At 61.7% G+C, this 26,074-nt stretch overlaps 11 protein-coding genes across 12 annotated transcripts; 4 read left to right on the forward strand and 7 right to left on the reverse strand.

The window, feature by feature from the left end:
- Nucleotides 1-662: 662 nt before the first annotated feature.
- On the reverse strand, nucleotides 663-1,181 carry SDRG_16919 (hypothetical protein). The gene has a single exon (XM_008623144.1). The coding sequence runs from the start codon at nucleotides 1,036-1,038 to the stop codon at nucleotides 739-741; it is 300 nt and encodes a 99-aa protein (XP_008621366.1). The 5' UTR covers nucleotides 1,039-1,181; the 3' UTR covers nucleotides 663-738.
- A 332-nt stretch (nucleotides 1,182-1,513) lies between these two features.
- On the forward strand, nucleotides 1,514-3,838 carry SDRG_16920 (the record flags this gene model as incomplete). 2 transcript variants are annotated; one of them, XM_008623145.1, is made up of 5 exons in its annotated part: nucleotides 1,514-1,676; nucleotides 1,725-2,008; nucleotides 2,052-2,222; nucleotides 2,268-2,348; nucleotides 2,404-3,838. In XM_008623145.1, 5 exons carry the CDS (start codon nucleotides 1,514-1,516, stop codon nucleotides 3,745-3,747), a joined length of 2,043 nt encoding a protein of 680 aa, XP_008621367.1. In that variant the 3' UTR covers nucleotides 3,748-3,838. The 2 variants fall into 2 exon arrangements, with proteins under 2 accessions (XP_008621367.1, XP_008621368.1); XM_008623146.1 differs by having other exon boundaries at nucleotides 1,725-2,005.
- SDRG_16921 (hypothetical protein) lies at nucleotides 3,805-4,690 on the reverse strand (the record flags this gene model as incomplete). Its single annotated transcript, XM_008623147.1, has 2 exons — nucleotides 3,805-4,002; nucleotides 4,052-4,690. 2 exons carry the CDS (start codon nucleotides 4,688-4,690, stop codon nucleotides 3,805-3,807), a joined length of 837 nt encoding a protein of 278 aa, XP_008621369.1.
- Nucleotides 4,691-5,181: 491 nt separating this feature from the next.
- SDRG_16922 (hypothetical protein) lies at nucleotides 5,182-6,343 on the reverse strand (the record flags this gene model as incomplete). Its single annotated transcript, XM_008623148.1, has 4 exons — nucleotides 5,182-5,386; nucleotides 5,434-5,630; nucleotides 5,684-5,992; nucleotides 6,038-6,343. 4 exons carry the CDS (start codon nucleotides 6,341-6,343, stop codon nucleotides 5,182-5,184), a joined length of 1,017 nt encoding a protein of 338 aa, XP_008621370.1.
- A 480-nt stretch (nucleotides 6,344-6,823) lies between these two features.
- Nucleotides 6,824-7,687, reverse strand: SDRG_16923 (hypothetical protein). Its single transcript, XM_008623149.1, has one exon. The coding sequence runs from the start codon at nucleotides 7,581-7,583 to the stop codon at nucleotides 6,975-6,977; it is 609 nt and encodes a 202-aa protein (XP_008621371.1). The 5' UTR covers nucleotides 7,584-7,687; the 3' UTR covers nucleotides 6,824-6,974.
- Nucleotides 7,688-7,961: 274 nt separating this feature from the next.
- Nucleotides 7,962-10,352, reverse strand: SDRG_16924 (hypothetical protein). Its single transcript, XM_008623150.1, has 8 exons — nucleotides 10,119-10,352; nucleotides 9,940-10,074; nucleotides 9,835-9,888; nucleotides 9,525-9,791; nucleotides 9,110-9,469; nucleotides 8,621-9,066; nucleotides 8,426-8,575; nucleotides 7,962-8,374 (listed from the first exon to the last, which is right to left on the reverse strand). Exons 1-8 carry the CDS (start codon nucleotides 10,338-10,340, stop codon nucleotides 7,984-7,986), a joined length of 2,025 nt encoding a protein of 674 aa, XP_008621372.1. The 5' UTR covers nucleotides 10,341-10,352; the 3' UTR covers nucleotides 7,962-7,983.
- A 63-nt stretch (nucleotides 10,353-10,415) lies between these two features.
- Nucleotides 10,416-17,542, forward strand: SDRG_16925 (hypothetical protein). The gene is made up of 5 exons (XM_008623151.1): nucleotides 10,416-11,442; nucleotides 11,487-11,702; nucleotides 11,752-17,085; nucleotides 17,133-17,372; nucleotides 17,414-17,542. Exons 1-5 carry the CDS (start codon nucleotides 10,450-10,452, stop codon nucleotides 17,489-17,491), a joined length of 6,861 nt encoding a protein of 2,286 aa, XP_008621373.1. The 5' UTR covers nucleotides 10,416-10,449; the 3' UTR covers nucleotides 17,492-17,542.
- On the reverse strand, nucleotides 17,529-19,067 carry SDRG_16926 (ketol-acid reductoisomerase; the record flags this gene model as incomplete). The annotated part of the gene is made up of 1 exon (XM_008623152.1): nucleotides 17,529-19,067. The coding sequence occupies one exon, from the start codon at nucleotides 19,065-19,067 to the stop codon at nucleotides 17,529-17,531; it is 1,539 nt and encodes a 512-aa protein (XP_008621374.1).
- A 471-nt stretch (nucleotides 19,068-19,538) lies between these two features.
- SDRG_16927 (hypothetical protein) lies at nucleotides 19,539-22,191 on the reverse strand. The gene is made up of 5 exons (XM_008623153.1): nucleotides 20,939-22,191; nucleotides 20,772-20,891; nucleotides 20,249-20,728; nucleotides 19,790-20,198; nucleotides 19,539-19,741 (listed from the first exon to the last, which is right to left on the reverse strand). The coding sequence occupies exons 1-5, from the start codon at nucleotides 22,097-22,099 to the stop codon at nucleotides 19,572-19,574; spliced, it is 2,340 nt and encodes a 779-aa protein (XP_008621375.1). The 5' UTR covers nucleotides 22,100-22,191; the 3' UTR covers nucleotides 19,539-19,571.
- A 791-nt stretch (nucleotides 22,192-22,982) lies between these two features.
- SDRG_16928 (TKL protein kinase) lies at nucleotides 22,983-24,808 on the forward strand. The gene is made up of 2 exons (XM_008623154.1): nucleotides 22,983-23,845; nucleotides 23,901-24,808. The coding sequence occupies exons 1-2, from the start codon at nucleotides 23,016-23,018 to the stop codon at nucleotides 24,556-24,558; spliced, it is 1,488 nt and encodes a 495-aa protein (XP_008621376.1). The 5' UTR covers nucleotides 22,983-23,015; the 3' UTR covers nucleotides 24,559-24,808.
- Nucleotides 24,809-25,028: 220 nt separating this feature from the next.
- On the forward strand, nucleotides 25,029-26,047 carry SDRG_16929 (hypothetical protein; the record flags this gene model as incomplete). Its single annotated transcript, XM_008623155.1, has 1 exon — nucleotides 25,029-26,047. A coding segment is annotated over one exon (1,017 nt), but the record flags the coding sequence as incomplete, so codon positions are not given.
- Between the last annotated feature and the right edge of the window lie 27 nt (nucleotides 26,048-26,074).

Raw genomic sequence — 26,074 nt, forward strand, 5'->3', positions numbered from 1 at the left:
GCGCCGACGGTCCATCTTTGTGTTGCGCTTGGGTTCGTTTGCGACACCAGCTTGAAGCCGCCGCGACAGCCTCTCGGCGACTGCAACACAGCTACTTTACCGATACTACCTACCGCTGCTGCATCAACCGTTGTGCGACTGTGGTGTCCTTGCGACGAATCAACTGTGGTCCCACTCTCACCTCGGAGCGCCGCTCATCTGCCCAGCGTTCCGTCCTGTGCAGAGTCAATGAAACAGCTGCAACCGTGCACGCCAGATTGCTTTTCAGCGAGGAGCGACCGATGAATCATCATCCGAGAAAGGAGACGCTGGTAGCTTGGGCACGGGAGTGCGGCGTCGATCTCGGGGCGCCGTGCATATAACGGGCGGGCACAAAGACAGCACGACGCTCGACGATTGCTCCAGTCCCACCGTCCGTGCGCCGGCAGCCGTGCTGCTACGCAACGAGGTTGGACTGAGGCAGCCAGCCCGACAGCTCAGCCCGCCGAACATGTATTCGGTCTCAAACTATTCTTATTGTTGGCTCTTATTGCTGCGCTATGGCGGCGACGCGAGCTAGGGCATGGCGTCCACAGCGTGTGTAGTCTAGGATGATGGACTGGCCATGGTCGGACCAGATTTCACGGACCAGATCCACGTCCGTGGCGCGACCTGGCGATAGCTCAGACATCAACGGACAAGAATAACTTAGGATTAGCTTAGGTTACAGACGAGCAACATGCATCGAGTTGGCGCTTCTTACGCCGCTGCCCGCCGTGTGTCCAAGTACAAATTGAGAAACATGTTGACTTCGTCGTCGCTCCACTCGTCTGAGACGCGCGGCGTCAACGGCTCATAGCGCGTCGCCACCTCGTCGTCGTCGAGGCGCAGCTGCAGGTGGAACTGCTCGTCGAACGTGACGGGGTCGGTCGCGATGCTGTCGCTGCCGCGGCTGTGCGCCTCGACGTAGAGTTCGTGCTCGACAAGCGACGGGCGCTTCGGGCTGTACGGCGTGAAGCGCTGAAAGTGCGCGGTCGGACTGCGGGGCGTCGGGGCCATACTAGTAGAAGAGGAGAGGCTTGCGCGGGACGCGGTCAATTGGGTTATGGTGAACGAATCGCGCTCGGCTCGTTACAGCTGCGGCGTGGCTACTGGGGAGTGGCACTTGCACTCGGAGGCAGGAGGAGGAGCGGGCGGTAGCTGGCCCCACGAAGGTGCAAAGATGCACATCTGCACCGGCTGGTGCGTTCTCTGTCCACGCATTGAGCGTGCCTATGACCCGCAACGGTGACCAACGGACGCGTGGCCAGCAACGTCCGGCTAGGACGTCCAAGGTGGCAGAGCGCTGCACCCAAGACAACCTCACATACGGTATCTACTGCAGGGTTGCCACGTCGCTCCAATCTCGGACAGTAGGACGCACGTGGGCGGAGAAATCCTGGCGGAAATATTACAGTATTCGCTGCGACACACTGCACAGGCGTAATACAGTGTATGGTGTTTTCGATTTGGCCGAAACGGCGCGAGAATAACCATGCACGCGCTGCGCAACTTCGTGCTCGGCGTGCTCCAGGACGCGTCGTCGCGGCAGCTCCAGCACCTCTCGGAGACGCTCCGGCTGCCGCCGATGGCCGCCAAGGCCGACGTCGTCGCCGGTATCCTGCACCTCATCGAGCTCGACCGCGACTCGGCGCTCGGTACACTGTATCCAAGTACTTCGGACCAGCTTCAACGTGGGCTTCTAGGGATCTTTGTGACATGGCACCAGACGGCGGTCGCGGGCGACGACCAGGTGATCGCGCCAACCGCGTTTGCGAATGCGTTCGTGCCGATCCCGGGCTCCACGACGACCGACGCGATCGAACCGCCAACGACACTCTTTGGGTTTGAACTCGACGAGGAGCTCCGCGTCGTGGCGCGCGACGTGAGCGTGCTCGAAGCCGCGTACAAGGACGCCGAGGTGCATGTCCACAGCGGCCGTGCGTCGTACGAGAAGATCAAGCGCTTCCTCCAAACACTCACCCAAGTAGTGTACATACGCGGAATATGTGGCTTATGGCGATGCGTTCTAGCTGCGCGCCAAGGACATCGAGTTCCGGCGTCTCCTCCTCCAAAAGAATGACGCACTCGGCAAAGACAATGCGCGCCTGTCCCGCACAGAGACGCACACGCGTGCGCAGCTCGAATTTTTCCTCGGCGGTTGCACCCGCCTTCGCTCCAAACACGATGCACTCGTTGAAGACGTACGTTCAAGTAGCTAACGACACCTCTTCCGCGCCTCTACGTAGATCGCATGTAGCACGGCAAGCGACGACATGGCGGCCCATGTCCTGCTCGAGCTCTACGGCGGTGAAGTCGGCCTCACGCACGTACCAAGACCTCCCATCTGGCTGTTCTGAGTTTGCCGTTGACCGCCTCGTCTAGGTGTTGACGCGCACGCTCGAAGCCAAGTGCGCGCACTTGAGCGCCACATGCGCGAACTTGGACGCGGCGCATGCGACGATTGCGTCGCTGCACGCAAAGGTATATGAAAAGAACACGCTCGTAGCGACCATGCAGGCAAAATGGGACGCTGCGGCCAAAGACGCAACGTGCGCCAAGTTCCAGCTGCGCAAGTGCAGGAAGCGGCTACGCGACTCGAACGCTGACGCCGCGACCGTCTCGTACCTGCGCTACCACTGCCTCCAGCTGCAGCGCATGGTCACGGATCTCCTCAGTGTGAGCCAGATCCACGCGCTCGCGCTCACCGACGCCAAAGCCAACTTTACAAAGAGCGTCGAGAAGGCCTCGATTGCATGGCGGGTGCTCTCGTACCTGCGCTTTGTCTCGAACCCGCGCCTCGATCCGTCGGTCGCGAGTGTGCCGCCGCAATTCCCAATGATCGTACCGCCGCCGAGAGCTCCTCAAGACGTTCGCGAGGCGCTTCCGGTCGTCGTTGTGCTCGGGATGTCGTCGCTCGTACATCAAGTGGTCTTGCGCTTGAGCAGTCAATTTGGCTATGCCCATTTCGATGTGGACGATTGGCACAAGGGATTGATCATGGCCGATCCCGAAACCCCGGAAGACGCCGCCGACGATGGAGAGCGACCGTTGGACCTTCCCCGGTTGGCACGAACGATGGCCAACATGCGCTGGTGCCTCCTCCATGACCATGCGTTTACAGCCGACGACGTCCGGCGGCTCATCCAGCACGGCTGCCGTGTCGGCATGGTGCTCGACTTTAGCTCTCTCGAAACCGATCCAGCGTGGCGTCGGCTGCCGTTGTACACCCCGCTGCACCCTTCGATGGTGGGGCTGGACTCGGTGTCGTGGCCGTCGGTCGACGCTATGGTGGCCGCCGTCGCAGCCACGTGGCAGCGCCGCGTCGCATCATCGGGGGCGACGATCGAGTGGGACTCAATCACGTGCGGTATGAACGAGCGATGTGCGATGTTTGCAGAGGAACTTGGCGCCAAAATGGCGGTCGTCTGGGCCGCTCATCAAAAGGCTGTCGCCGACAAGGCTGCGGCGACAGCGGCGGCCGCGGCAGCCAAAAAGCGGTCCAATACACCGGCCAAGGGCCGATCGCCCACACCGTCCAAGCCCGGTCGCAGTAGCCCCACGGCGGCAGCGGGTAAGAAGCCACCGGCGACGAGAAGCAAAGCAACGCCGGCAAAGCCAACAAGCCCGGCGAAACCACCTGCTTCGCGGACTACGACAGGAAAAGTCGCAACGCCCAAGAAGCCACTGTCGCCACCCAAAAGCCCCGCCGTAAAGCGCGCGCGCTGAAAGTAGAGTCGTTGTACTAGACGTCTTAGCATCAACTATTGCGGCGGTTGAGTGCACTTAGCGCGGACGCGTCGCGTTGGCCTCGGCAATGCACCTCAGGAGGTCATTGTGGATGTGGCCGTTGGACGCGACGATGTGGCGCGTGTGGAGGTTGAACGCGCCGCCGACCGAGTCCGTGACCGCACCACCGGCTTCCGTGACAAGCAGCGAGCCCGCCGCCACGTCCCACGAGTTCAAGTCGAGCTCATAAAAGCCCTACGCAGTCATGCTCACTTTCCGCCCACGGATGATGGAAATGACGGACCGTTTGGCGACCGCAGCTCGTCCACGCGAGCTCCAAGGCGGCCGCGCCCTGCAGACGCAGCCCACGACACGTGTTGGAGAAGTGATGGATGACGTCCAGCATCGGCAAGCGCACGCTGGGCTTGGTGCCAATGCCAAAGCCGACGAGCGCCTGCTCGAATTGCGTTTCTTTTTGGCTCACATGGATCGCAACATCGTTCAAGTACGCGCCATGGCCACGCATCGCACTAAAGAGCTCGTCGCGGTACGGATCGTAGATGACACCGACGACCACTTGGCCACGGAACGCGACGGCGACCGAGACGACGCTAGCAGGACGCGCGTGCACAAAGTTGGTCGTGCCATCGATCGGGTCCACGACCCAAAGCCATTCGGCGCCGTCCATGGCGGCAATCGCAGCGCGCGACGCGTCACTGCCGGCGGCCACGTCTTCCTCGCCAAGCAGGCGGTGCGTCGGGTGCTTGCGGGCCACATGGGTCGCAATGAGCTCCTGGCACTGCTTGTCGACGACCGTAACGAGGTCGTCCTTGTTGCTCTTCGAGACCGCTTCCGTGCCCAGGTGCAGGCGCATGTGCTTACCCGCGAGGCGCGCCGCCTCCTTCGCCGTCGCCAGCGCTTCCCACGCCGTCGTTGCTTCCATCGCCTTCGAGGATTACTTAGATGTGCGGATGTAACACGCGGTATCCTATCACACCTCTGAAACAACATAATCAAAAACGGAAACCTCCCATAATGCATAGATTCGGGTGTCGCGCCGGTGGAATTGCTGCACTCTGGCGCGCGTGCCTCTGGTCCAACGGCCGTCGCGCGCGGCTGGCATGACTCACCCCATGCCCGAGCGGCCCGTCGCATCTGCCTTCTTTAGCGTTGGCTTCCAACAGATAGGGACGTTGCCATCGATGGCCGCGCACGGGACAAGGAATCTGGCTTCCAAATGGGTGCGGCGCGGTTCCTGGCATGCCGACGTCAGCTACGTATGCGCGCCATTGGCAACGTAGGTTTCTCGACGACTGCAACGAGCGAGTTCGAGCTCGCAAGGCCCAGGCTCTGACGACCACCACTCGGTAGTTCATTCCGATCGCGCAAGCAAGAGGGTCAATGCGACGAGGATGATTAAAACGTCACTGAATGCTATTTAGCTCGCGGGTCCTGATAGCCCAGTAGCACCTCCATGAGGCTGTTGGTGCGCGCAAACGAGCCGAGGAGGAGCTCGGACATTGTGCACTCGGTCTCGAGCCCGCTCTCGTTGGTAAGAATGTCCACGTACGGGATTCGGAGCATCAAGACGTGCCGCAGCACGGTTTCTTCTGGCGTCAGCCCGTGGGTAAGATGAATCCTAGACACCATTCGTTCATTTAAAGCACTCCTGCAGACAGGATGTACAGGATCGTGTCGTCCGAGGTCCACGTGCACGGCGACGGCGGGTGGACAGGGTCGTAGCCCATTGAGCGAATCACAAACGTTGTTGCGTGCGGCTGGAAATAGCGCTTGAGACCATAGTTGCAGCGAAAGAGCGGAAGTCCCTCGGACGCGACTTGAAAATGGTAGTAGATCGTATTGGCGTCAACCGTCTCGAGACGCTAGGCACGTTGGTGTGATGACATTCTGTCACAATGACCGTCGATCAACGCACCTGTAGCGTGATTTCCGGTGTCACGAGGTCGGACGTGAGCATGCACCAGACGCGGTCGGCGACGGACGCCATCGGCTCGGTCCACGCAGCAACGCGGGTGCTCGTGAGAGAAAGCACATTGTGCGGCTCGTCGCCGACCATCACATTTGCGAACGAGCCAGTGCGTAGGTCCAAAATGTTGTGCCGAATGAGCGTGGCTTCGAGGCGAGCAAAGGCGTCGTCGAGACGGCGGTGCATCGCGGCGGCCCGCTCAAAAATGCGAACAGGCAGCTGCGCGTCATCGTACCATGCTTCCGGCTCGGCCGTGGCCTACGTACTACGATACACACGATGAATTTTGGCTAGACAACACACCGGTCCGTGCTGGAGGAGAAGCTGTTCGAGCGACCGCGCAAGCTGGAGCTGCGTCTCGACCGTTGCTTTGAGCCGACTGTTCTCTTGCAGCGCCGAGTGGCTCTCGCTAGCTTGACGCCGCGCGACAGCTTCCCAGCCTGAATCACTCTCGACGGGCGCTGCCTTGGCGTGAAGCCGCCGCACCTCGGTCTCGAGCGCCGCGCATGTCGCCCGAAGGTACTTGAGCTCGTCGTAGTTGCGCTTCTTCTTTCGCGTGGCGGTACGCGCGCTCACGGGACTCGCGTGACTGCTCGGTGATGCGCGCATGAATGACAATATGACGTCCGTGGTGTCGTGCGCTCGAGCAGTGTCCGCCTAGCACGTGTGTCCTGGCGCCAAAAGAGTCGCGAAAAGAATGACGGTCCTTCCCCGAACACAGCCGAAGAAGCTACACTGTAGTGGAAGAAGATGAACGTGTGGCCGGAAGTCGGTGTCCCACTGTCGCGCCACTGGTGCGGAGCATTTTTCCACCACCGGCCAACGGCGGCCGTTTCACGTTCTCGTTCTCTCGTGGCGCCACGTATAGGCCGTTTCACATATCTGAATCTCAAAAGGCAAAGTGCGTGTTTGGTTTGTGAAACTGAGAGGTCCGTCCGCCGCCCATGCAACAAATTGATGAAAAGCGGTGCCGATGACTCAGCGTGATGGCTTCTTCTTCAAGCTGCGCAACTGCGGCAGCACATGGCGGACGAAGCCCGTGAGAAAGGGCACCCAACAGTGTGGAGGCAGCCGCGGATCTTTCTCGTTGGCAAAATTTGTGAACCGGAATATTGAATATCCCGTGCGTGCACAATGGGTGTTATAGTTGTGGTATTAAGTTCTAGTTAGTACAAAACCGCTTTCCTACATCGCGCTCGCTCCGACCGCGAGCGCGGAAAGTCGAATAAATAGCAACGGCTTAGATCACGAGCACGTCCATCGTACCCGGGTGCGCCGCCGGCTGCTTCACGAGCGCGAACGTCAGGTAGCACGGCTTCGTGGGCTCCTGCAGCATCGACTCGATGCGCGCCATGCTGAGGTAGACCGTGTGAATGTTGTTGATCGAGTAGAGCTCGTACGCGTCCGAGACGCCGGCTTGCTCGAGGGAACCACCGGGGTGAATGCTGCGGACCATGACGGGCTTGGGGCACTGCGCAAACTCGAGCACTTGCGTCGCGCCGCTCTGATGGCTGTTGTGCATGAGCATCGTGAGCTCGTTGTGGTTGTCGGGTGTCACAGTCGCGCCATTGACACGCAGGAGAACGCAGCCCGACCGCACCGGCAGGCTCTTGTCCACCACACGCTTGACGATCACTTGCTTGGAGAAGTACTCGAGGCCGAGAATGAGGCCCATGGGTCCTTTGTGCCACTCGTGCCGGACGACCGGCGTCGCTGCTTCGTCGCGGTGCAGCTCCAGGCCGAGGTTTTCGCCGCACCAAATGTACTGGATGATGTGCTCCGGTCCATCGTACTCGCCCGCGTACGTGCGGCTCGAGATCGCAGGCGACGCTAGCACCATCGTCGACATGCTGCTGCTGCTGCTGCTCTTGGGTCGTTGGCGGATTCGCAAATGGTCGGCGTCGTGGCCATCACCAGAGTGGCACTTGCACGCGCACCCGCCTGTCTCGCCACGGTTTGCGGCATTGTTTCCGGATACGTCCTTGGAATCGGCGTGTATTCCGGATACCGTCGTTCAAATCGGCATGTGCCGCAGCGCACTTGGGTGTCTGCGACAAGCGCGAAATGAAAGTTGAAGGCAGCGCGTCAATGGCCGTCGAACGAGTGGAGGCGGGCGCTGCCAATGAACTTTGTCCCATGAATCCTCATACACCGAGTACACTGTACGTACGGCGACTGCGTTCTGCCAGTTGCGCCGCGGTGCCATCTGCGAGCATCGGAAGACGAAGAAGAGAAGATGCGGAGCTCTTTTAGCTGTCCGTCAAGTCGATCAAGTTGTCTGTGGTTGCCGCCTCACGTGTCGCAGACGCCGAGGACCCCACGATGACGAACACGTCGCGCGCGCAGGTGGCGCCGACGATGGCGTCGACATCCGCCAGGGATATCGGTGTTGGGAGGGCCAAGACAGCCTCTTGTTGACCATGGGTCCAGAGGCTGCACGGTGGCACCCGCCGCGCATCGCTCAGTGTCTGTCGAAGCATCGTCAAGAAGCCGCGTCGGTCGTCCTCCACTTGGCATGGCAGCGTCAAGTGTGGGACATCCGGCAAATCGCCGCGCAGCACCTTGGCCGCCAAGTAGTCGGGCGACACGTACGTATTGGTGGCATACGCAGTGAAGGAAAATTCCCATCGCAGCACACGCCTACGTGCACACTGAGCGCCAGTGCTCTGGAGTGGGCGGTCGACTCGTTACATTTGGACGAGCTGGACGATCCAAGCTTCGATCACGTCGCGAAGCACCCCCTTGGGAACCTTCTTGGCGTCAATTGTGTCGGGCCATTGGAGGCCTCGCTTCGTCAAAAGGCACTCGTCCACGAGCTGCTTGAGCGTATACCGCTTCTCTCTACATGGCTGTCAGCGATGAGCACATCGGAGAAGGTTGAGCTACTTGGTCTTGGCTGCCTGCAGCGTCGCGAGCACTTGCTGTGCTTGGTCGGAGCTCGAAATCGACGTCGAGGCCGGGGCACCGTCGCAAATGTCGCACGAATTCCCGCATGCGTCGATGGTTTCGGCAAAGTACGCGCCCATGTGCACTTTCCGGCACTCTTCGCGCGCACTGCAGTAGCTCACGATCGACGTAAAGTTGGCAAGGCCGTCGCGCTCGGCGTGGACGAGCGCCGCGACCCGGGGCACGTCCATCGATCTATAGTACAAAATGCAGTGAGCCGGGGCCCCGTCGCGGCCGGCGCGGCCCGATTCTTGGTAGTAGCCTTCGAGCGACTTGGACATGGTGGCGTGGATGACAAAGCGCACGTCGGGCTTGTTGATGCCGAGTCCGAACGCGATCGTGGCCACCATGACCTGGAGGTTGCCTGCGACCCACGCCGTGTGCACCTACTCAAGATTCATTCAGCGAAATACAGTGTCGTGGGCGCACCGCGTGGCGGTCGGGGTGGTGGGCGTGGTAGTACCCTGCGGCGACACCGGCCTCGGAGAGCGCGGCGGCCAACGTCTCGGTTTCCTTGCGACTGAGGCAGTAGACGATGCCGGCCGAGGTCGGCGCGAACGCCTGCACGCAGCGCACGAGGTCCAGAGTCGCAGTCGCGTCCGAGGCATCTTTGCGTCGGACTTCGTAGTGCAAATTGGGGCGCAGGAACGACGTGTGGAAGAACGCGCAGTGCGGAATCTCGAGCAGCTTCTTGACGTCGTCAATGACCGAGGGCGTCGCGGTCGCCGTGAGCGCGAGCAATGGCACAGCAGGGAATTGTCGCTTGAGGATCCCGAGCTTGGCATAGTCCTACGAGCCAGCAATGTTGTGCGACCTGCGATGGACGAGGAGTTTGTAGGATTACGTGTCGAAAGTCGTGGCCCCACTGGCTGCAGCAGTGGGCTTCGTCGATCACGAATCGCTGGAGCCGCTTGGCGTGGTACGCCTTCTCGAGGCGCGACATGAGTAACTTGCTGCCCGAGATCTTCTCGGGGGTCACAAAGAGCAGCAAAAGCGGCGTCTCGTCTTTGCCGAGGAGTCGCGCGTAAATGGCCGACGCGTCTTGGCGCGAGGTCTCGCCCGTGAGCGTGCACGCGGCGCCGTCGCCGTAGATGCGGCAAAAGTGCATCACCTACCCGGTGGTAGAGCGAATGCTGGGTCGCGCGATGACGTACTTGGTCGTGGATGAGCGAGACGAGCGGCGAAATGACGAGAGTAAAGCCAGCTGCCTGCATCAGACAGCACGTTCATACGACCATGTAGCCCAAGAGGGTAGATACCTTTTCCAGCACGGCGGGAAGCTGGTAGCAGAGGCTCTTGCCGCCCCCGCTGCGCATGATGACAAACGCATCCTGCTTGCGCAGCGTGGTCTGGATCACGGCTTCTTGTGTTGGGCGAAAGGTCTCGAGGTGAAACTAGTCGCAAGAATATGCAGTCGTGCATGCTACCGAGAGCGTACCTCGTGCTGAAGCGTCGCGGCCAGCATCGCCGGCGTCACGACAACGGTTGCGATGGCCTCAATGGCGTCGGTGGGCTCTGGCGCCGACGTCTTCTGGCGCTTCCGGCGTCGTCGCAGCGCATCTATCTCCTCTTGGAGCTCCATCTGCCGCTGCAGGAGCAGCTGCATCTCGAGCTCGACCTCGGCGAGCGCAGCCTCCTTGGTCGCAAGCTCGGCGTCCATGGTGTATCCGGCCAGATTATCCGGTATAACCCGCTCACTTGGAGCGAGTATACGTGGGCAAAAGATATGACTGAGCCGGAAAGTGAGGTCAAACTTGCCTTTGACGCCGATGAACGAGTCCGTCGCCCCCGTGCACAAGGCGCCCGAGCTCCAGGTCACGACCTTCCGCGACTTCCAGACCAACTGCACCCTCCTCGAGAACTCCCTCCGCGACGGCGGCTCGGACCCGCGCCCGGACCTGCTGAAGCTGCAGACCTGGGTCCGCTGGGTCAACGACGGCCACGGGTCGCCGGCCCACGAAACGTACCTCTACTCGACGTCGCTGCCGCGCGTCGCCAATGGTTTCTTGCGCCGGTCCTTTGCGCGCTTCCCGGACGGCGACGTGCTCACGCAGATCGTCGGCTTTCTGCGCGAGCTGGCCATGCACCTCGTGCGTCGCCTGCACAATTCGACGCAGCTCCTCGCCGACATTGAGACCTTGCACGCGCTCCTCGATCCGAGCCACAACTTTTACATGTACCATGGCGTTCCGGCGTGGAACACGGAGATTGAGCTCGACGAAGAAGCCGTTGGTGACGCGATACCGATGTCCACGCAGGTGGGCGACGCCGTTGACGCGTACCATGCAGGCAAGCACGTGTGGCTGCAAGGCGTCGTCTTGGACGTGAAGGGCGATGGCGACGAGGCGTACGTGGGGTTTTACGGCCTCGAGCCGACAGGCGATCGCTGGCTGCCGCGCGCGCATCTCGCACCACTCGGGGCCAAGACCAAAGAGCACCGCCGTGGCCACGGACCGATCCGCACCGAGCTCGACGAGGACATTCCCGACGCCAACGACAGCGACCGCGCGCCGTACATGTGCGCGCTCCTCCGTCCCCGCGTCCCGTGCTCGCGCTTCTTTGTGGACGTCCTCAACGCGTTTGGCAGCGTCGGCGGCTTCCAAAAGCTCCCGCTCTTTGTGCTGCAGCCGCCCATCAACGTGGCCATGATCGCAACCATCGTGTCGCTGATCGCGAACGTACTGCCGTGGGTCACGCGGCCCCTCGCGCACCAGCTCGTGCGGCAGACCGAGGCGTCCTTGCACTTGCACTGCCCCGACATGGTGCTCTCCCTTTTCGCCAGGGCATGCTCATCGACGAATGGTAGGAGCTCCGCAACATGACCAAGCCGATGATGGACACGCTGCACGCGGGCTTCAAAAAGATCTGCCGGCGCCTCTATGTGCGCGTCGATGCATCGCGCAAGGCGGACGAGCTCCTCCTCGGGCTTTGTCTCCGCTGCCTGCAAAGCGACGTGCTCGAGCACCGCCTCCACGGTCTGCGCTGCCTCACCGACTTTTTGCCGCTGATTCGCCACGCCAAGGTCGGGCACATCGACCTCAGGCACGTCGTTTGGACTGAGATGGTTGTAGGCGCACCCGCTCGGCGTCAAGCTCGTCGCGTCGTCGCTGGCGTCGTCGTACCCGAGCCCAGCGTCGTCGGCGTCCTATGTGCTCATTTCGCTGCCGATCTCCGAGGCTACCGACGAGGCGTCGCTCGCGACATGGTGTGAGACGCACCAAATCCTCTCGCTTCTCTGCAGCGCGCACGAGCAGCTCATTCGGCGCGGCGTTGACGTCGTCCGGTTCTTCTGCGAAGCGCACCGCTTTGGCCTCGCCGAGCTGCACCAGGTGTGGGACGCGGTCCTCGCCACCTCGACGGGCGCCGATGTCCGCGCGAGTCTCTTCTTCCTCCTCGAGTCGATCGTCGCGTGGCTCTCTGTGCCTGTTTGCAAGGAGCTCCTCCGGCTCTTGACGGCCTACCCGACCCCCAGCGTGCACGTTGTCAATTTGGTGGGCAGCATCGCCAAGCACGCCCCGATGGATGACCACCTGCATCTCGAGCCCCGATTGCAGCTGGCGCCGATCGAAGGCGACTTGTTCTCGATCCATGCGGCCTGTCGCTGCGAAGCCATCGAGCTTCTCTGGGGGTACCTCCACGACACGACGGACGACGGACGGCGCCAGCTCTACGAGCCGGCCAAAGCGCAGCTCCAAGAAAGCATCGACGCCAACATTGATGCGGACGACCACCCGTCGCTGCTGGACGAACCGAGTCTGAGCCCGCTCGTGCTCGACGGCATCGTCGTCCTCTTGACGCAGTGCGTCGCGCGCGTCACGGCGCACGCCGATGTGCCGCAGGCGCTCGGGATTCTTGGCTACCTCCTGCATCTCTTCCCTTCGGACCACTGGAAGCTTGAGATCATCTCGTGGCTTCATGCGCGCCACATTGTCCAGCACATTTTGGACGACTTGGTCGATTTCAAAGCGTCTTTGGCCAGCGCCAGCGAGACGGACGACGCACTCGAGGACATGAACGCCGCGCTCTTGCGTCGTGGCAGCCACGTGGACTTTACGTCGCACCTCAAGGCCCGCCTCGGGTTCCTCTCGCTGCTGTGCGAGCTCGTGCCGCAGTCGCTTAGCGTCATGCCGTCGCACTTGAGCGTGCTCTGGGACACGCTTCTGGTGCGCAGCGTCCTCCCGTCCGAGCGCAGCATGCTCTTCAAGTGGTTGCTCGCAAACGCAATGCACTTGACAAACGACGCGGTCGCATATGTGTTCGAGTCGCTCTTGAGCGACGTGGCCTTTCTCAAGAGCCCGTCCTTGAGCCCGCTCGCGCTCTCGTGCGTCCTCTGCTACTTTCGTCTGATGAACGACCAAGCGGGCACGCTTCTTCTCGCGCCGTCCGCCACGACCGCGCCGTGCACAACGAACGCGTTAGTGATTCAGTCGCTGCCTCTGCGCGGCATGGACGCGCTGCTCACGATGCTGCTCGAGGCGTCGCATGCGACGGTCGTGGCGCAGACGCTGCGGTTCGTGGCGCTTTTGCCGTTCAAGCTCGGGCCGACAGCAGGCACATTGGACCTCGTGACCTTGAGCTTGGAGCGATTGGAGCCGCCGACGCTCGAGCGCGCACTGCTCTTGCTGACGACGTTTGTCGGCACGGACGTGGCGTCGGCGACTGCTCTCGCCAACGGGAGCTGGGTGCCGCACAGCAGCAACTCGCGCGGCCAAATGCTCACGCTGCTGCTCTCCAACTCGATCAAGGGCACGCCCACGGTCGGCGCAAAAGTGCCGCTTGTCGTGTACGCCAACGACACGGTGCTGCAGATGCAGGTGGCGGCGACGCTCGCGCTGCAAGTGCCCATGGCCGTGCAGTACCTGCGCTTCTTCCGCGCAGGTCGCGAGATCCAAGAGCTCACGCGCTGCCTGTCACTGTCCGACGCCGGGTTCAAGGACGGCGACACGATCCTCGTCTCGCAGCGACCGAATCTGACGCCGGCGAGCGCCAGCGACTACGACGTGCCGATTGTGTTGTCGCCATCGTTGTTTCCCAAGCTATTGAGTCTCATGGACTCGCACGTCGAGGCATGGAACCTCTTACTGCGGCTGCCGACGCCCGCGTCGGTCGTCGATGCCATCCGCAAGCATGAACGCGAGTGGTCGGCGCTGCTGTCGTCAAGCCACCCGTCGCAGCTGCTGTACCGTCTTCAGGTCCTCGACGGGCTCTTGGCGGAGAGCAGCTTTTTGGACGCGTTTGTGGCGACACACGGACCCGCGTGCATCCTCCAGACGTTCCTCTCGCTGCGCCACGACAGCGGCCCGTCGGGCTTTGAAGCGTACGTGCGGCACGAGTCGGCGTTGGTGTGTCTCCGGCTCCTCACGCGCTTCCTCTCGGACGGCGCGACCGTGCAGTTCCCCAAACAGCTCGAGTGGGATGCCGACTTGTGGGTGGCGTCGGACCTCGCGACGCTGCCCGCTCGGGTCCTCGCCGCGTACGTCGACTGTGTGACGCCGTCGACCGGCACGTCGTTGCGCATCGAATGGGCACACGACGACATGGCGGCGCTCTGCAACGCGTGCCAGCTCTGGATGGAGGTCTGCGTGCAACACGACCTGCACGGCCTCCTCGATACGCTCTGCAAGCTCTATGTGCTCGCAGCCTCGACGTTCCAGCAACTCCCGTCGTCGACCGTGCTCCACGGCCTCGTCAGCACACAGCGACCGATCCGCCTTCTCATTGCGCATACGCTGGTGCTCTTGGCAAGAGCCTCGGACGCGGGTCTGGACGCCGACCGAGCGGCTGCGATGGTTGGCTTGTTGCGCGCTTTCGACGGCGACTCGGTCGAGTACGTGACGCTGCTCGGGCTCTTCGTCCTCGCCGCGGGCGACCGCGTGGCGAACGTGGCCGCGCTCTTTGAATCGTATGCGGCGCGCGTCTCGTCCCCCGCGACCTCGGCGACGTTCCTCAGCGACGTGCCGCACACGCAGCTGTTTGGGGACCTGGCGCCGACACCGCTCGAAGGCGCGCTCTTTGTTTTGCGATGCACCCTGGACAGCAGCCGTGCACTGCAGACGTTCCAGCCGCAGCTGCTCCTCGACCTCTGGCATCTCGGCCTGTTTGCCTACCCGACGGCCGACAAAACACTCTGGTACCCCCGCTGCAGCACGCCGTCGAGCCGCCACGCGGCGTTCCAGCTGCTCTTGGATCTCTGCAGTATGCCGTCGACAACGTCGCTCTTGGAGAACGGCAACCTGGCGTTCGTGATGGAGCAAGTGCCGCCGGTTCTGGCGACGCTCACGCGCGTGTACGAGGACTGGGAGTGGGCGTTTGACCCGCACAGCGTCATGAAGTCGAGCACGGGGCGCGTCGGCCTGCGCAACCTCGGCTGCACGTGCTACCTCAACTCGACGCTGCAGCAGCTGTTTTACATGCCGCGCTTCCGCGACGCGATCTTGTCGCTGCCTACGGACCCGGACATGGACGTCGTGACGCAGACGCAGCGGCTCTTTGCGCACTTGGCCGCGACCGAGCAAAAGTGCGTCGACCCGACGCCGCTCCTCCACTGCCTCCACGACGAAGCCGGCGGCCCGCTCAACGTCATGATGCAGCAGGACGCCGAGGAGTTTTTGACGCGCTTCGTGGACGGTGTGACCGAGTACCTCAAGACGACGAGTGCGCATACAAACGCCCTCGACGCGGTGTTTGGCGGCACGCTCTGCACGCAGCTGTGCTGCCAAGGCGGGTGCGGCTCGGTGCGCGAGACGGCAGCGACCTCGTTTGTGTGCATGACGGTCGAGGTCAAGGGCCACGAGAGTCTTCTCTCGAGCTTGCGCACCTGGAGCGCCGGTGAGATGCTCAGCGGTGTCAACTGCGACGCGTGTGGGAGCAAGCAGGACACGATCAAGCGCGACTGCGTCGAGACGGCGCCCGAGACGCTCTTGCTGCACCTCAAGCGGTTTGAACTCAACTTTGACACGTTTCTGCGCGAAAAGGTCAACGACGCCTTTGCGTTCCCGATGACGTTGGACCTGTTTCCGTACACGAAGGCGGGCCTCGACGCGCCGGACGCGACCACGCCGACGCTGTACGACCTCGTTGGGTGCGTCGTGCACCTCGGCAGCACCGAGTCGGGCCACTACTACTCGCTCGTGCTGGACCGCGTCTCGGGCAAGTGGCTCGAGCTCAACGACGACTCGGTCTCGTTCTTTGATCTGCGGCTCCTGGAAACCGAGTGCTTTGGCGGGCCCGATGCGTCCGGAAGTCTCGTCCTCAACACCAAGAGCGCGTACATCCTCGTGTACGAGAAGCAAGGGGCGACGGCATCGCTCGCGACGGCGTCGCTGCCGTCGGGGCTCGCCGACGACCTCCGCCGCGAAAACAAGGCGTTTGTCCAAGCGTGTTATGCGCACGACCCCACGTTTCTCGCGTTTCTGAGCGCCCTCCTCACGCGCCTCCCGCCCACAGAGAGCGACGTTGCCAGTGACGCGCCGCTGTCACCGTTTTTGCACGCGTGTGTGCGCGTCATGCACGTCTACGCGCGCGCGCACGTGCTCCAGCCGTTGCCGCTGATCTCGCTCTTGACGCACCAAGTGCGGTCGCCGGCGCTGTGCCAAGCGCTGCTGGCGCAGTACGCGTCGCACCCGTCGCATGTCGTCGAGATGCTCTTGTACTGCCCCAAGACGGCGGTGCGGTCCGAGTTTGCGGCCTTTCTGAGCCACTTGGTCGTCACGTCGCTGCCCCTCGAAGGCGAGTTGCTCGCACTCGGGCTCACGGGGCCGTCGCTCTTTGGGAAGCTCCTCGACCAGCTCTTCACGCTCTCGATGCTCGATGCGATCGTGCTGAGCTGGCGCACGATGGGCGAGTTCTTTGCGTTTTTCAAAGCCGCCGCGCTCGCCGACGGGCGCTGCCGCGACCTCATGCGCATGCACAAGTGCGGCATGTATCTCCTCGACCTCTTCCTCGGCGAAGCGAGCCCGCTCATCGGGTCGGTCTACCCGCCCTACTCGCGCAAGCGGCTGCCCAAGGTCCCCGGGAGCCAATTGACACCGCTTTTGGAGCTCGTCGCAGTGCTCTACGAAGGCCAGTCACCGAGCAGCTTGGACGCAGAGACGCGGTCGTGCCTCCTCCTCAAGACGCTGTACGTGCGCATGTTTCAGTGCGCCGAGCACGCCAAAGCCCTCGCGACGCTTCTTGTCGAGTGGTGCACCGAGTGGGACGCGTTTACCAACTCAGTCATTGACGTCGTCGGCCACGTGCTCTCGACGCTCCAGATCTCGACGACCTCGAGTCTCGTCGGGCTCTGGGTCGTCCTCGACCCGTTCTTTCAACTCACCGACTCGCTCCAAGGCCGGCGCGCGCACGACTGCCTCGTGCTCATGTGGCGCAGCATCCAGTCGCACCGCGGCGTCCTCGCCCAGGCGCAGGTCCTTCTCCCTTGTCCTTGGACCCGGCGGCTCACTTGATGGAATAGGCGATCGGGCTGCTCCTCGCGCTCGGGTCGGTCCATGCCCACGTCGACGCCGAGCTCCAAGCGACCCTCGGCGTGTGGGGGCCGTGGGTCGGACCGCTGCTTGCGAGTGTGCGCAAGCAGCCGTGGGCGTTTGACGTGACAACCTCGGATGGCGTCGCGCTCGAGTGGTGCCACGCGCTCTCGTTCGACCGCGTCGCCCAGTACATTGCCGAAGCCAACCTCTGCGTTCCGTGGCTCGAGGTAGACTAGAACGTTTACGGTCCGGCTCTAAGTGCGCGTAGGCGCCGGCCGACGACGACGACGACGACCGCGCCGACGCCGACGCGACGGCCTTTTTGTGGGACAACAGCATCGACTAGGCAACGTGTATATCCATGTATTCTCGTATTCTCAAGTCTACTCGACGGCAATGTCGACGGTCGGGCGCAGCTGCAAGCACTTGTCGAGCACCTTGTGGATGTTGTGCGAGTGGAACGCCTCCAAGCGCGCGTCGCGGCCCGTCAGTTGCTTGTTGTCGACGTGGACAAAGGCCTGCTCCGTCAAAATGTAGTCGAAGCGCGGTGCCCACTTGCGGCTCCCGAGACGCGCGGTCGTCGAGCAGTTGTCGACCATGTACGCCACGCCCCGCGCGTGCATGTACGGGTTGAGCGAGTCGGTCGACTCGATCACCGACTCGTTGGCGACCTCCGAGTAGCAATGGCCGTGGTCCAAGAGCACATCGATCTGCGCCATCATCATGGCCACGTACGTGCCGCTCGTGAACGGGTCGAGCGGGATCTGCGACGGGACGCGCGCCGCGCGGACCTTCTCGCCGACCTTCCACGTGAAGGTGCCGTCGAGCTTGCCCATCGGGAACTTGTCGTGGCGGTCGACCGCCATGTTGACCGACTTGATCTCGTTGCCCGACGCGACTTCGCCGTAGATTTCCTCGAGGATGTCGCGGCACGGCCCGTAGGCTGCCACGTACGCGTCTTCAAAGGTCGTCTTGTCTTCGCCCGAGAAGTGGTCGGCGACGGCCTTGATGCCGTGGTGCGAGATGATGGTGTTGAGCGGCCCCGTGATGCACTCGGCCGTGTGCAAGAACGAATCTTCGGGCGACTTGCCCTGGCCCATGTAGCGGCGGAAAAGCGCCTCGATGAGGCCGTGGACGCCGCCGAGGAGGATACCGCGCTCGCCAAAGATGTCCGACTTGTACTCGTCGGTCAGCGTCGTGTAGAACGAGTACGGCGACCCGAGCGCGACGCTCCAGCCGAGCGCGTGGTCGGCCGCGCGGCCGTTGACGTCCTGATGGATGGCGACACTGGCGTTGATGCCGGCACCGTTGACCTCCTTGCCTTGGACGTAGAGGCGGCGGACACTCGGGCCCATGCCCTTGGGTGCGACCATGACGACGTTGACGTCCTTTGGAAACGACTCGTGCACCGTGTTGAGGTGGCCGAGGAGGTAGCCGTGCGAGAGGCCGAGCGTCGCACCCTTCTTGAGCAGCGGAAAGAACTTGGGGTAGAGCGACACACACGCTGCGTCACTCGTGAGAAGCAGCACCATGTCCGACTCGGCAATCACGTTGTACATTTCGCCGAGCGAGTTGGACTCTTCCGTGAAGCCGACCGCGCGGGCCTTGGCGGCCGAGCTCGAGTTTTCGCGGAGGCCGACCTTGACGTTGATGCCCGTGCCTTCGAGCGAGTCGCGGATGTTCTGGGCCTGGGCGGGTCCCTGCGAGCCCCAGCCAATGACGCCGATCTGCTTGACGCCCTCAAAGGCCTTGGGCAGCTGGGCAAAGAGATGGCGGCCGCCGGGCAGAATGTGCTCGGTGCGGTCGGCCATCTGGACAGCCTGGATGTCGGCGGCGAAGGCCTTGGACGCGGCGAAGGGCGACGCCGTCGACATGGAGCGACGGGCGATCGTGGCGGGCGACGAGCGGAGGCTGCGGAACATTGGAAATTAGAATGTGCCACCGACGGATATCTTTAGCAAGATCGCGCAATCCGGTCGTATCCGGATAGCCTTGATTCCACAAACACCGGTTATCCGGACGTCGCCACTTCAACATGTTTGCGCAACGCGTCGGCGAGTGGTCCGACGTCGTCCTGGAGCTTTCGCCAAAGGGGGTCCATTGCGCCGAGCGACTAACTAAACGGTGCTCGGGCGATTCAATCGTTCCTAGTCGTTTCGTTGGTCGAGTGGCATCGGGACCGAACGTCCTCTTGCTGGCAGGGGGTGTCACCAGAAGACTTTTCTGCTGCGCGCACGTGGTCCACGGCGGTTTTGCGCAATCGAAGCAGCTGGCTCTGGGCTGTCCGGTTGGACTTGATTTGGTGACATTTGGCGGGACGCAATGAATATTCGTGCGGGTGTGAAGCCGCGTTGGGTGCCCACACAGACATTCTAGTGGGACCAAGATGCGACTGGAATCTACTAGACATTATATTGACGCAGGATTTAGTTGGTGGGCGCAGGCGTGCCCTTCTTGCTCTCCGTGCGCTTGAGCGTCGTGACTTCCTTGAGGATGTCCTGGTCCAGCGTCTCGTCGCGGTGCGGCGAGAGCTCGCCCGTCGCCTCGAGCAAGTCGCGCTTCTGCTCGACCCAGTTGACGAGTTCCTCAAGCGAAACTATGTGCATGAATCTCAACCTTTTCGACTACGAAAATGAGAACGTACTCTTGCCGTCCTTGTCCTCGTCGATCTGCGACACGATCCACTCGGCGGCCTCCTCCGTCTTGTTCTTGCGCAAAATCGTCATGACAGCCGTCTTGAACTCGGTCACGTCCACGACACCGTCCGAGTCGCGATCGAGAATGTTGAGGCGGTCACCGACGTCCTTGTCGACCTTGTCGAGCTCCACCTCGAGCTTGGAGAGCATCGAGTCGAGCTTCTTGAGCATGAGGTCCGCCGTCTTGTTTTCCTTGACAGCGCCAATGCGGCCGGCCGCGAGGAGGCCCTGGACGTCCATCGCGCTCTTGTCGATCTTCATCTTGGCCATGACCTGGCGTTCCTTCTCGACGAGCGACTTGAATGCAAGCGACTCGAGCGCGCTCACTTCTTCGAGCGTCAGCTTGCGTTCTTGCTCCTAGTGCCAAATAGTATCAATATGGCCATCTTGATACAATATTGACGTACGAGAACGCTGGACGGCATCGCGTCGACGGACGAGACGCGCTCGGCCGGCAGCGTCTCGGAGAGGTTCTTGATCTCGGCGACGCGCGACTGGTCGAGGGACGCCTCGAGGAGGTTGTCCATCTCGATCTTCTCCTGTTCGAGCTGCTTGGTCTCGTGGTCTTCCTGCTTCTTGGTCGCTTCGTCGTCCGAGCGCTTCTTGGCTTCTTCGCGAAGCTTCTCCTCGTCGGCAATCATCTCGTTCTGGTACCGGATCGACTCGAGCTGCAGTTCCTTGAGCTGGAGCTTATCGGCGGTCGTCGCCGCGCCCGACGACGCCGGCTGCTTGGCCGCGAGCGCCACTTCGGTCACGACCTCCTCGTCCATGCTCGAGAGCGACGCCGCGAGCGCCGCCTCCGGGTTGTCGACCGACGTGATATTCATCGCACGCGACAGAATCAGGAGCGACGCCGGCACGTTCTTGTTGATCGAGAGATCGAGCCACTACGAGACATAAGCCTCGACAACATCCTCTCAAACAGGGTACCTGGCGCATCTGCTTGACGTAGCCGGCCTTGGTGAGGCCCGTCGCACGCATACCCCGCTCCATGCACGCAATCTGAAGCTCTTCCTTGTTGAGCGAGTCGAGGCCTTCCCAGATGATTTCCTAATGCATTTTCGTTTTGAATACATCAGTGTTGACTCGAGGCGTACCTGGTCGTCCTTTTTGAGCGCACGGATCTTCATGCGCAGCTGGAAGCGCAGAAAGTTGTCGTTGCCGTACGGGTTGACGCCCATGTAGCGGCACATGCCCACGAGCTGCGGCCGCGAAATGTTGTCGAGCGTCACCTCGTCGTTGAAGAGGTACGCGATCTTGAGCGTCTCTTCGCTGCTCAGCGGCTCGCCGCGCTGCGCCCGCTCAATGAAGCTCATGACCTCCTTGGCCGTCGCGCGCTTCTCCTCGGTGAGGCCTTCGGTATCGCGCGTGTCCTGCATGACGTCCTTGACGGTCTCCTGGAGGAACTCGGCCAGCGACACGCGCAGCTGGAGCTGGCGCTTCATGTCTTCTTCGCGCTGAAAGTCGTGCTTGTACGTGCTCGGGAGCATGTTGGGGAACATCTTGAGCGCAAACGGAAGCAAGAGCTCCATGAAGGGCACGACGACAAAGAACGCAAAGGGCACAAGACGCAGCAAGTCGGCGACCGTGCGCTGGAGCTGCTTGCGCTCGCGGCGCGAGAGCGCGTTACCTTTGAGCACGCGGCGCAAGATGCGCGTCGACGTCGACACGTCCGCGTACAGCAGCTTGGTACCGATCCAGTAGTGCTTGAGTTCGTGGCCAATGTGCTCCTTGGTCTCCTTAAGCCACGCCTGGACGCGCGCCGGCTCCTGGATGCAGAGGCGGACCCACTCCTTCAGCGTCTTGGCCGCGCTCAGCGCCATGGACGGCGAGTTCTTGACAAAGCTCATTGCCTTCTGCGAGATCTTCTCGTCGAGGTTCTGCAGATCCTTGACCTGGAACCCACGCTCGCCCACCTTTTCGAGCGCCTTGTCCAGGCGGTCTTCCTGCTCGTGGATAAAGCTCGAGTTGCGCCGGCGAAGCGTCACGTTGGGCTTCTTGGCATCAGTGCTCATGAAGCGCGCGTGCGTAAACGGCGACGTCGCATGGGCGTAGTGCAGGCGGGGCGTGACCGCCACCAAGGCGGCGCTCGAGGCCAACGAGAGGCCATGGGCGGCCTCCTGCAGCGCGAACTGCCGAGGCGTGATGCGGAGCTTGTCCTCGCGCTCGCTCGAGGTGGGCATGGCGGAGAAGGCCGCATGCGCCCATGTTGGCGTCTGGCGCCGGGGCACGGACTTGGTCAAGGCGGCGCGGAGCATCCCTGGTCAACAAGCCAAATTGAGTTGTATGGCCAGGCTGCAATTTTAATACCAATTTTAATAATAATAGTAATAAAATACGCTGGATTTTGGATGAAAAAAGGACTGCGACCGCCAACGTACCAAGCAAAGTATACAAACGTGCAAAGAATTACGGCGAATTCCTCCGGTTGGACAGAAAAGAACCAATCAGAATCATTCGTACAATGAAAGCAGCCAATCCACAACGCGCATTCGGATAATATCCGGATATCACAACCAACCACCACGAGGCCGCACCATCATTCCCGTGTCGAGCCGTCACTCTTGTATGACACGGGGCGCCACAGGAACATCACGAGGAGCGCCTCATGATGGTCGTTGCATTCGAGTCGATTCAAGTCCACGGGTACTAACTAATTAGTGTAGTCGCCTACTATAATAACAGCTCGAACCAGCTGCCTGCACAAGTTTTGGCGCTGCGGCGCCAGGTGGGGACGCGGGGTGATAGGCGCTGCCGCTTGTTTGTCATCTGCAACCGGTGAAGGTTTGGGTGGCTTTCGTCGTGCTGGCAATGGCGTACTGCTTTACAGGTATGGGTCTCGTAGTCTACTAACGTTAGTCTAGTTCTAACGCGTTATGCACACCAGAACACACATCTGGCCCTTAACAGCCCAAATTTCACAGCGAATCAAAGGCTCCGGGCATGAACGCCTGACACAAGCTCTGGAGTCTCAACACAGCGTGTGGAGCACTAATCTCAACGCCAATGACGCTCAACGCACACTTGGACAACATTGCTTGGACAAGAGCAATAAGACGGAGCCCTGGGGCCAGCGTCCTTCCAGACGTGTGACATATTGTAGCTATCAGCGGGAAAGAAAAATTCAGTGTCGTGCAAACTGCTGGCGCCAGCAAATGGACTTTGGAATCCGCGATGGCGTCGCCAGCGCAAGCTTGCGCGTTTGCTGTCAATGAGATCATGGCGACCGTCGCGCAGACCGCGGGCGTCTCTTCGTGCGCGCTCGTAGCGCAGGTCACGACCGGCTCGTTCAACTCGGCCGCCGTCGCGTCGTCCGACTGCAAGAGCACCATTTGCAGCTTCCTCCTCCAGACGCTAGCGACCGGCTTTGCATCGTCCGCGCTGGCCACCTGCACCTTGCACGACAGCGCGACCAACAGAGACGTTCTTGTCGGGGACATTGGCGGTCTCTGTTCGGGCGGGAGTCTTCGGACAGCGACCACGGCCCGCCCGACTGCGACGCCCGCACCGACGCCCGCGCCGGAAGCCAACAACTCGGGCATGATCATCGGTATCATTGTTGCGATCGTTGTCGTCATCGTGGTCGCGATCGGTATTAGCGTGCGACGTCGACGAGGCAAAGACGCCGGAACGCCCAACCCGTTGCCTTCCACGGCGGCTTCGTACGTGTCGCCGTCATCGCTTCGAATGAGCTACACCAACCAGAGCTACCCAACTTACGAAGGCCGGGAGTACACCAGCCTCGGTGCCGCGGCTGGCAGCTTCACGAGCGGCAGCACGTCGTCAACACAGTCGGAAGGTTCGCTCGACATGTGCAATCTCGAGGCGTACCGGCTGCCGACGACCGACATCACCATGGTCAAGTCGTTGGCGCGTGGAGCGTACGGTGAGGTCTGGCTCGGACGACAGCGCGACAACGTCGTCGCCGTCAAGAAACTCCTTGGGCACAAGCGCGACAAGCACGAGCTCCAAAAGTTCATTTACGAAATTGCACTTCTGGCCAAGTCGGAATTTTTGCCTCCCATTCTATCGCAGGCTCGCTGACCTTGCGCTGCGTAGGCTCGATTGCCCGTTTATTGTGGCGTTCGTTGGCGTCGCATGGACGCGCCCGAGCGACATGCTCCTCGTCACCGAGTACATGGACGGCGGCGACCTCCGCAACCTCCTCCAGGCCAACGCGTCGACCAAGGCGTTCTCGTGGCCTCAAAAGGTCCACGTCGCCTTGCACATTGCCGAGGCGCTCGTCTATCTCCACTCGCTCGAGCCCAAGATCATCCACCGCGATCTGAAGTCGCGCAACGTCCTCCTCAACTCCAAGATGGATGCGAAGCTGACCGACTTTGGCGTCTCGCGCGAGACGGACGACGCAACCATGACTGCCGGCATTGGCACGTACCGCTGGATGGCGCCCGAGGTGCTCCAAGACGGCCACTACACCGAGTCGGCGGACGTGTTTTCGTTTGGTGTGATCCTCGCCGAGCTCAGCAACGAGATCGTGCCGTACTCGGACTTGCGGAATGCGAACGGCAACCCGTACACGGACACGGCGATCATGGCCAAGGTCATGAAGGGCGAGCTGCAGCCGACGCTGTCGCCCAACTGTCCGCAGTGGTACGCCGAGCTCACGCAGCGGTGCATGCAACGAAGGAACTTGGATCGACCGAGCGCGTTGGACGTCGCTATCGTCCTACGTCGGTCCTGTGCAGCGCTGCGGTAGGAAAGACCGTCGACCAATTGCATCAAAAATCTGACGCGTGACGCGCCTTCCGACAACTTGAACTTGTCCGCACGCACACGCCAGTTCTTGACTCTACGCATGTGTTTCACTTGACAGGTTGCCCTCGAGGATGCAGGCGACGGCGGCTGCAGACACACTACGAGCATGTGTGCATGAACAAAAGCCTGCATGGTCGTCCAAGCACCAAAGGTGTGTCCTTCGTCGCCGCCAAGAAGCTCAAAGTCGACGGTCGAGCTCCTTCTCGCGCGCATCGAAGCCATCTGGTTCGCCCTATGCGCGGTGGGTCCGATGGAATCTTGGTTGGAAACAATGGGTTGCATACAGGCTCGGGCCTTCCAGCCGATGCCATCGATACCGCTTGTGTACTGCACCCACTTGGCCCTGCATGCTAGCATACGAGAATCGACGACGGCACCAACGGCTGATCACAATAAGTTTTGGCAACCACCATGTCCACGTCGTGCGCTACACTGGCCAACTCGTTCATGGCGCCGGTCGCCGCACAGCCGTCGCTCGCCTCGTGCACGCTCGTCAAGATCTACAAGACGAGCGGTCTCTTCAGCTCGTCGACCTTCAAGGCGACGGACTGCAAGAGCACCGCGTGCACCATCATCTACCAAGGCCTCGCCTCATTCTTCGTGAGCTTCCCGGACTGCTCGTTCGTCGACTCGGACAGCAACGCCAAAATCCCTTTGTATCAGATTGGCAACATCTGCACAGGCACGTCGATCAAGACCGCGGCGCCGTTCAGTGGCTCGTCCAGCGGAAACCCTTGGACACCAACGCCGACGTCAGGTCGCGGCTCGCTCTCGGGCAAGACGCCGTCTCCCGGGTCGGCATCAACGTCGTCGAGCAGCAGCAGCAGTTCGACCACCATCATCATTGTCGTCGTTGTCGTCGTCCTCGTTGTACTGGCGATCATCGGCTTCTGCTGCTGGCGCAACAAGCACAAAAAGCAGCAGGAAGAAGCGGCGACGATGGCACTCGCGTCGCCCTACGGACACCCGCCGCACGACTACGAAGCAGCCAACACAACAACCGCGTACTCGGAGCCGACATACCGCCCGGACCAGGCGTACACGTACCAGCCCGAGCTCAACTCGGTGCACGTGTACCAGGAGCCGGCGCCCGTCCACGTGTACGACCCAGACGCCGCCAAGCACACGATGCTGTCGACAGGTACCGCGACGGCAACACGCACCGCCGGCAGCGCCACTGGCACCAAGACTGGCGCAAGCTCGACGTCCGTGCAGTCGGACGGCGCGGGCCTCGATATGTGCAACCTCGACATGTACCGCGTGAACGTCAGCGATATCTCGATGATCAAAGCGCTGGCGCAAGGTGCGTTTGGCGAGGTCTGGCTCGGGACCCTGCAAGGCTCGATGGTTGCGGTCAAGAAGCTTCTCAACCACAAGCGCGACAAGAACGAGCTCCAAAAGTTCATTTTCGAAATCGCGCTGGTGGCCAAGTACCTACTGCTCTCGAAATGCAGAGT

Source organism: Saprolegnia diclina (assembly GCF_000281045.1).
Source record: "Saprolegnia diclina VS20 unplaced genomic scaffold supercont1.163, whole genome shotgun sequence".
Taxonomy (NCBI): Eukaryota; Oomycota; class Saprolegniomycetes; order Saprolegniales; family Saprolegniaceae; genus Saprolegnia; species Saprolegnia diclina.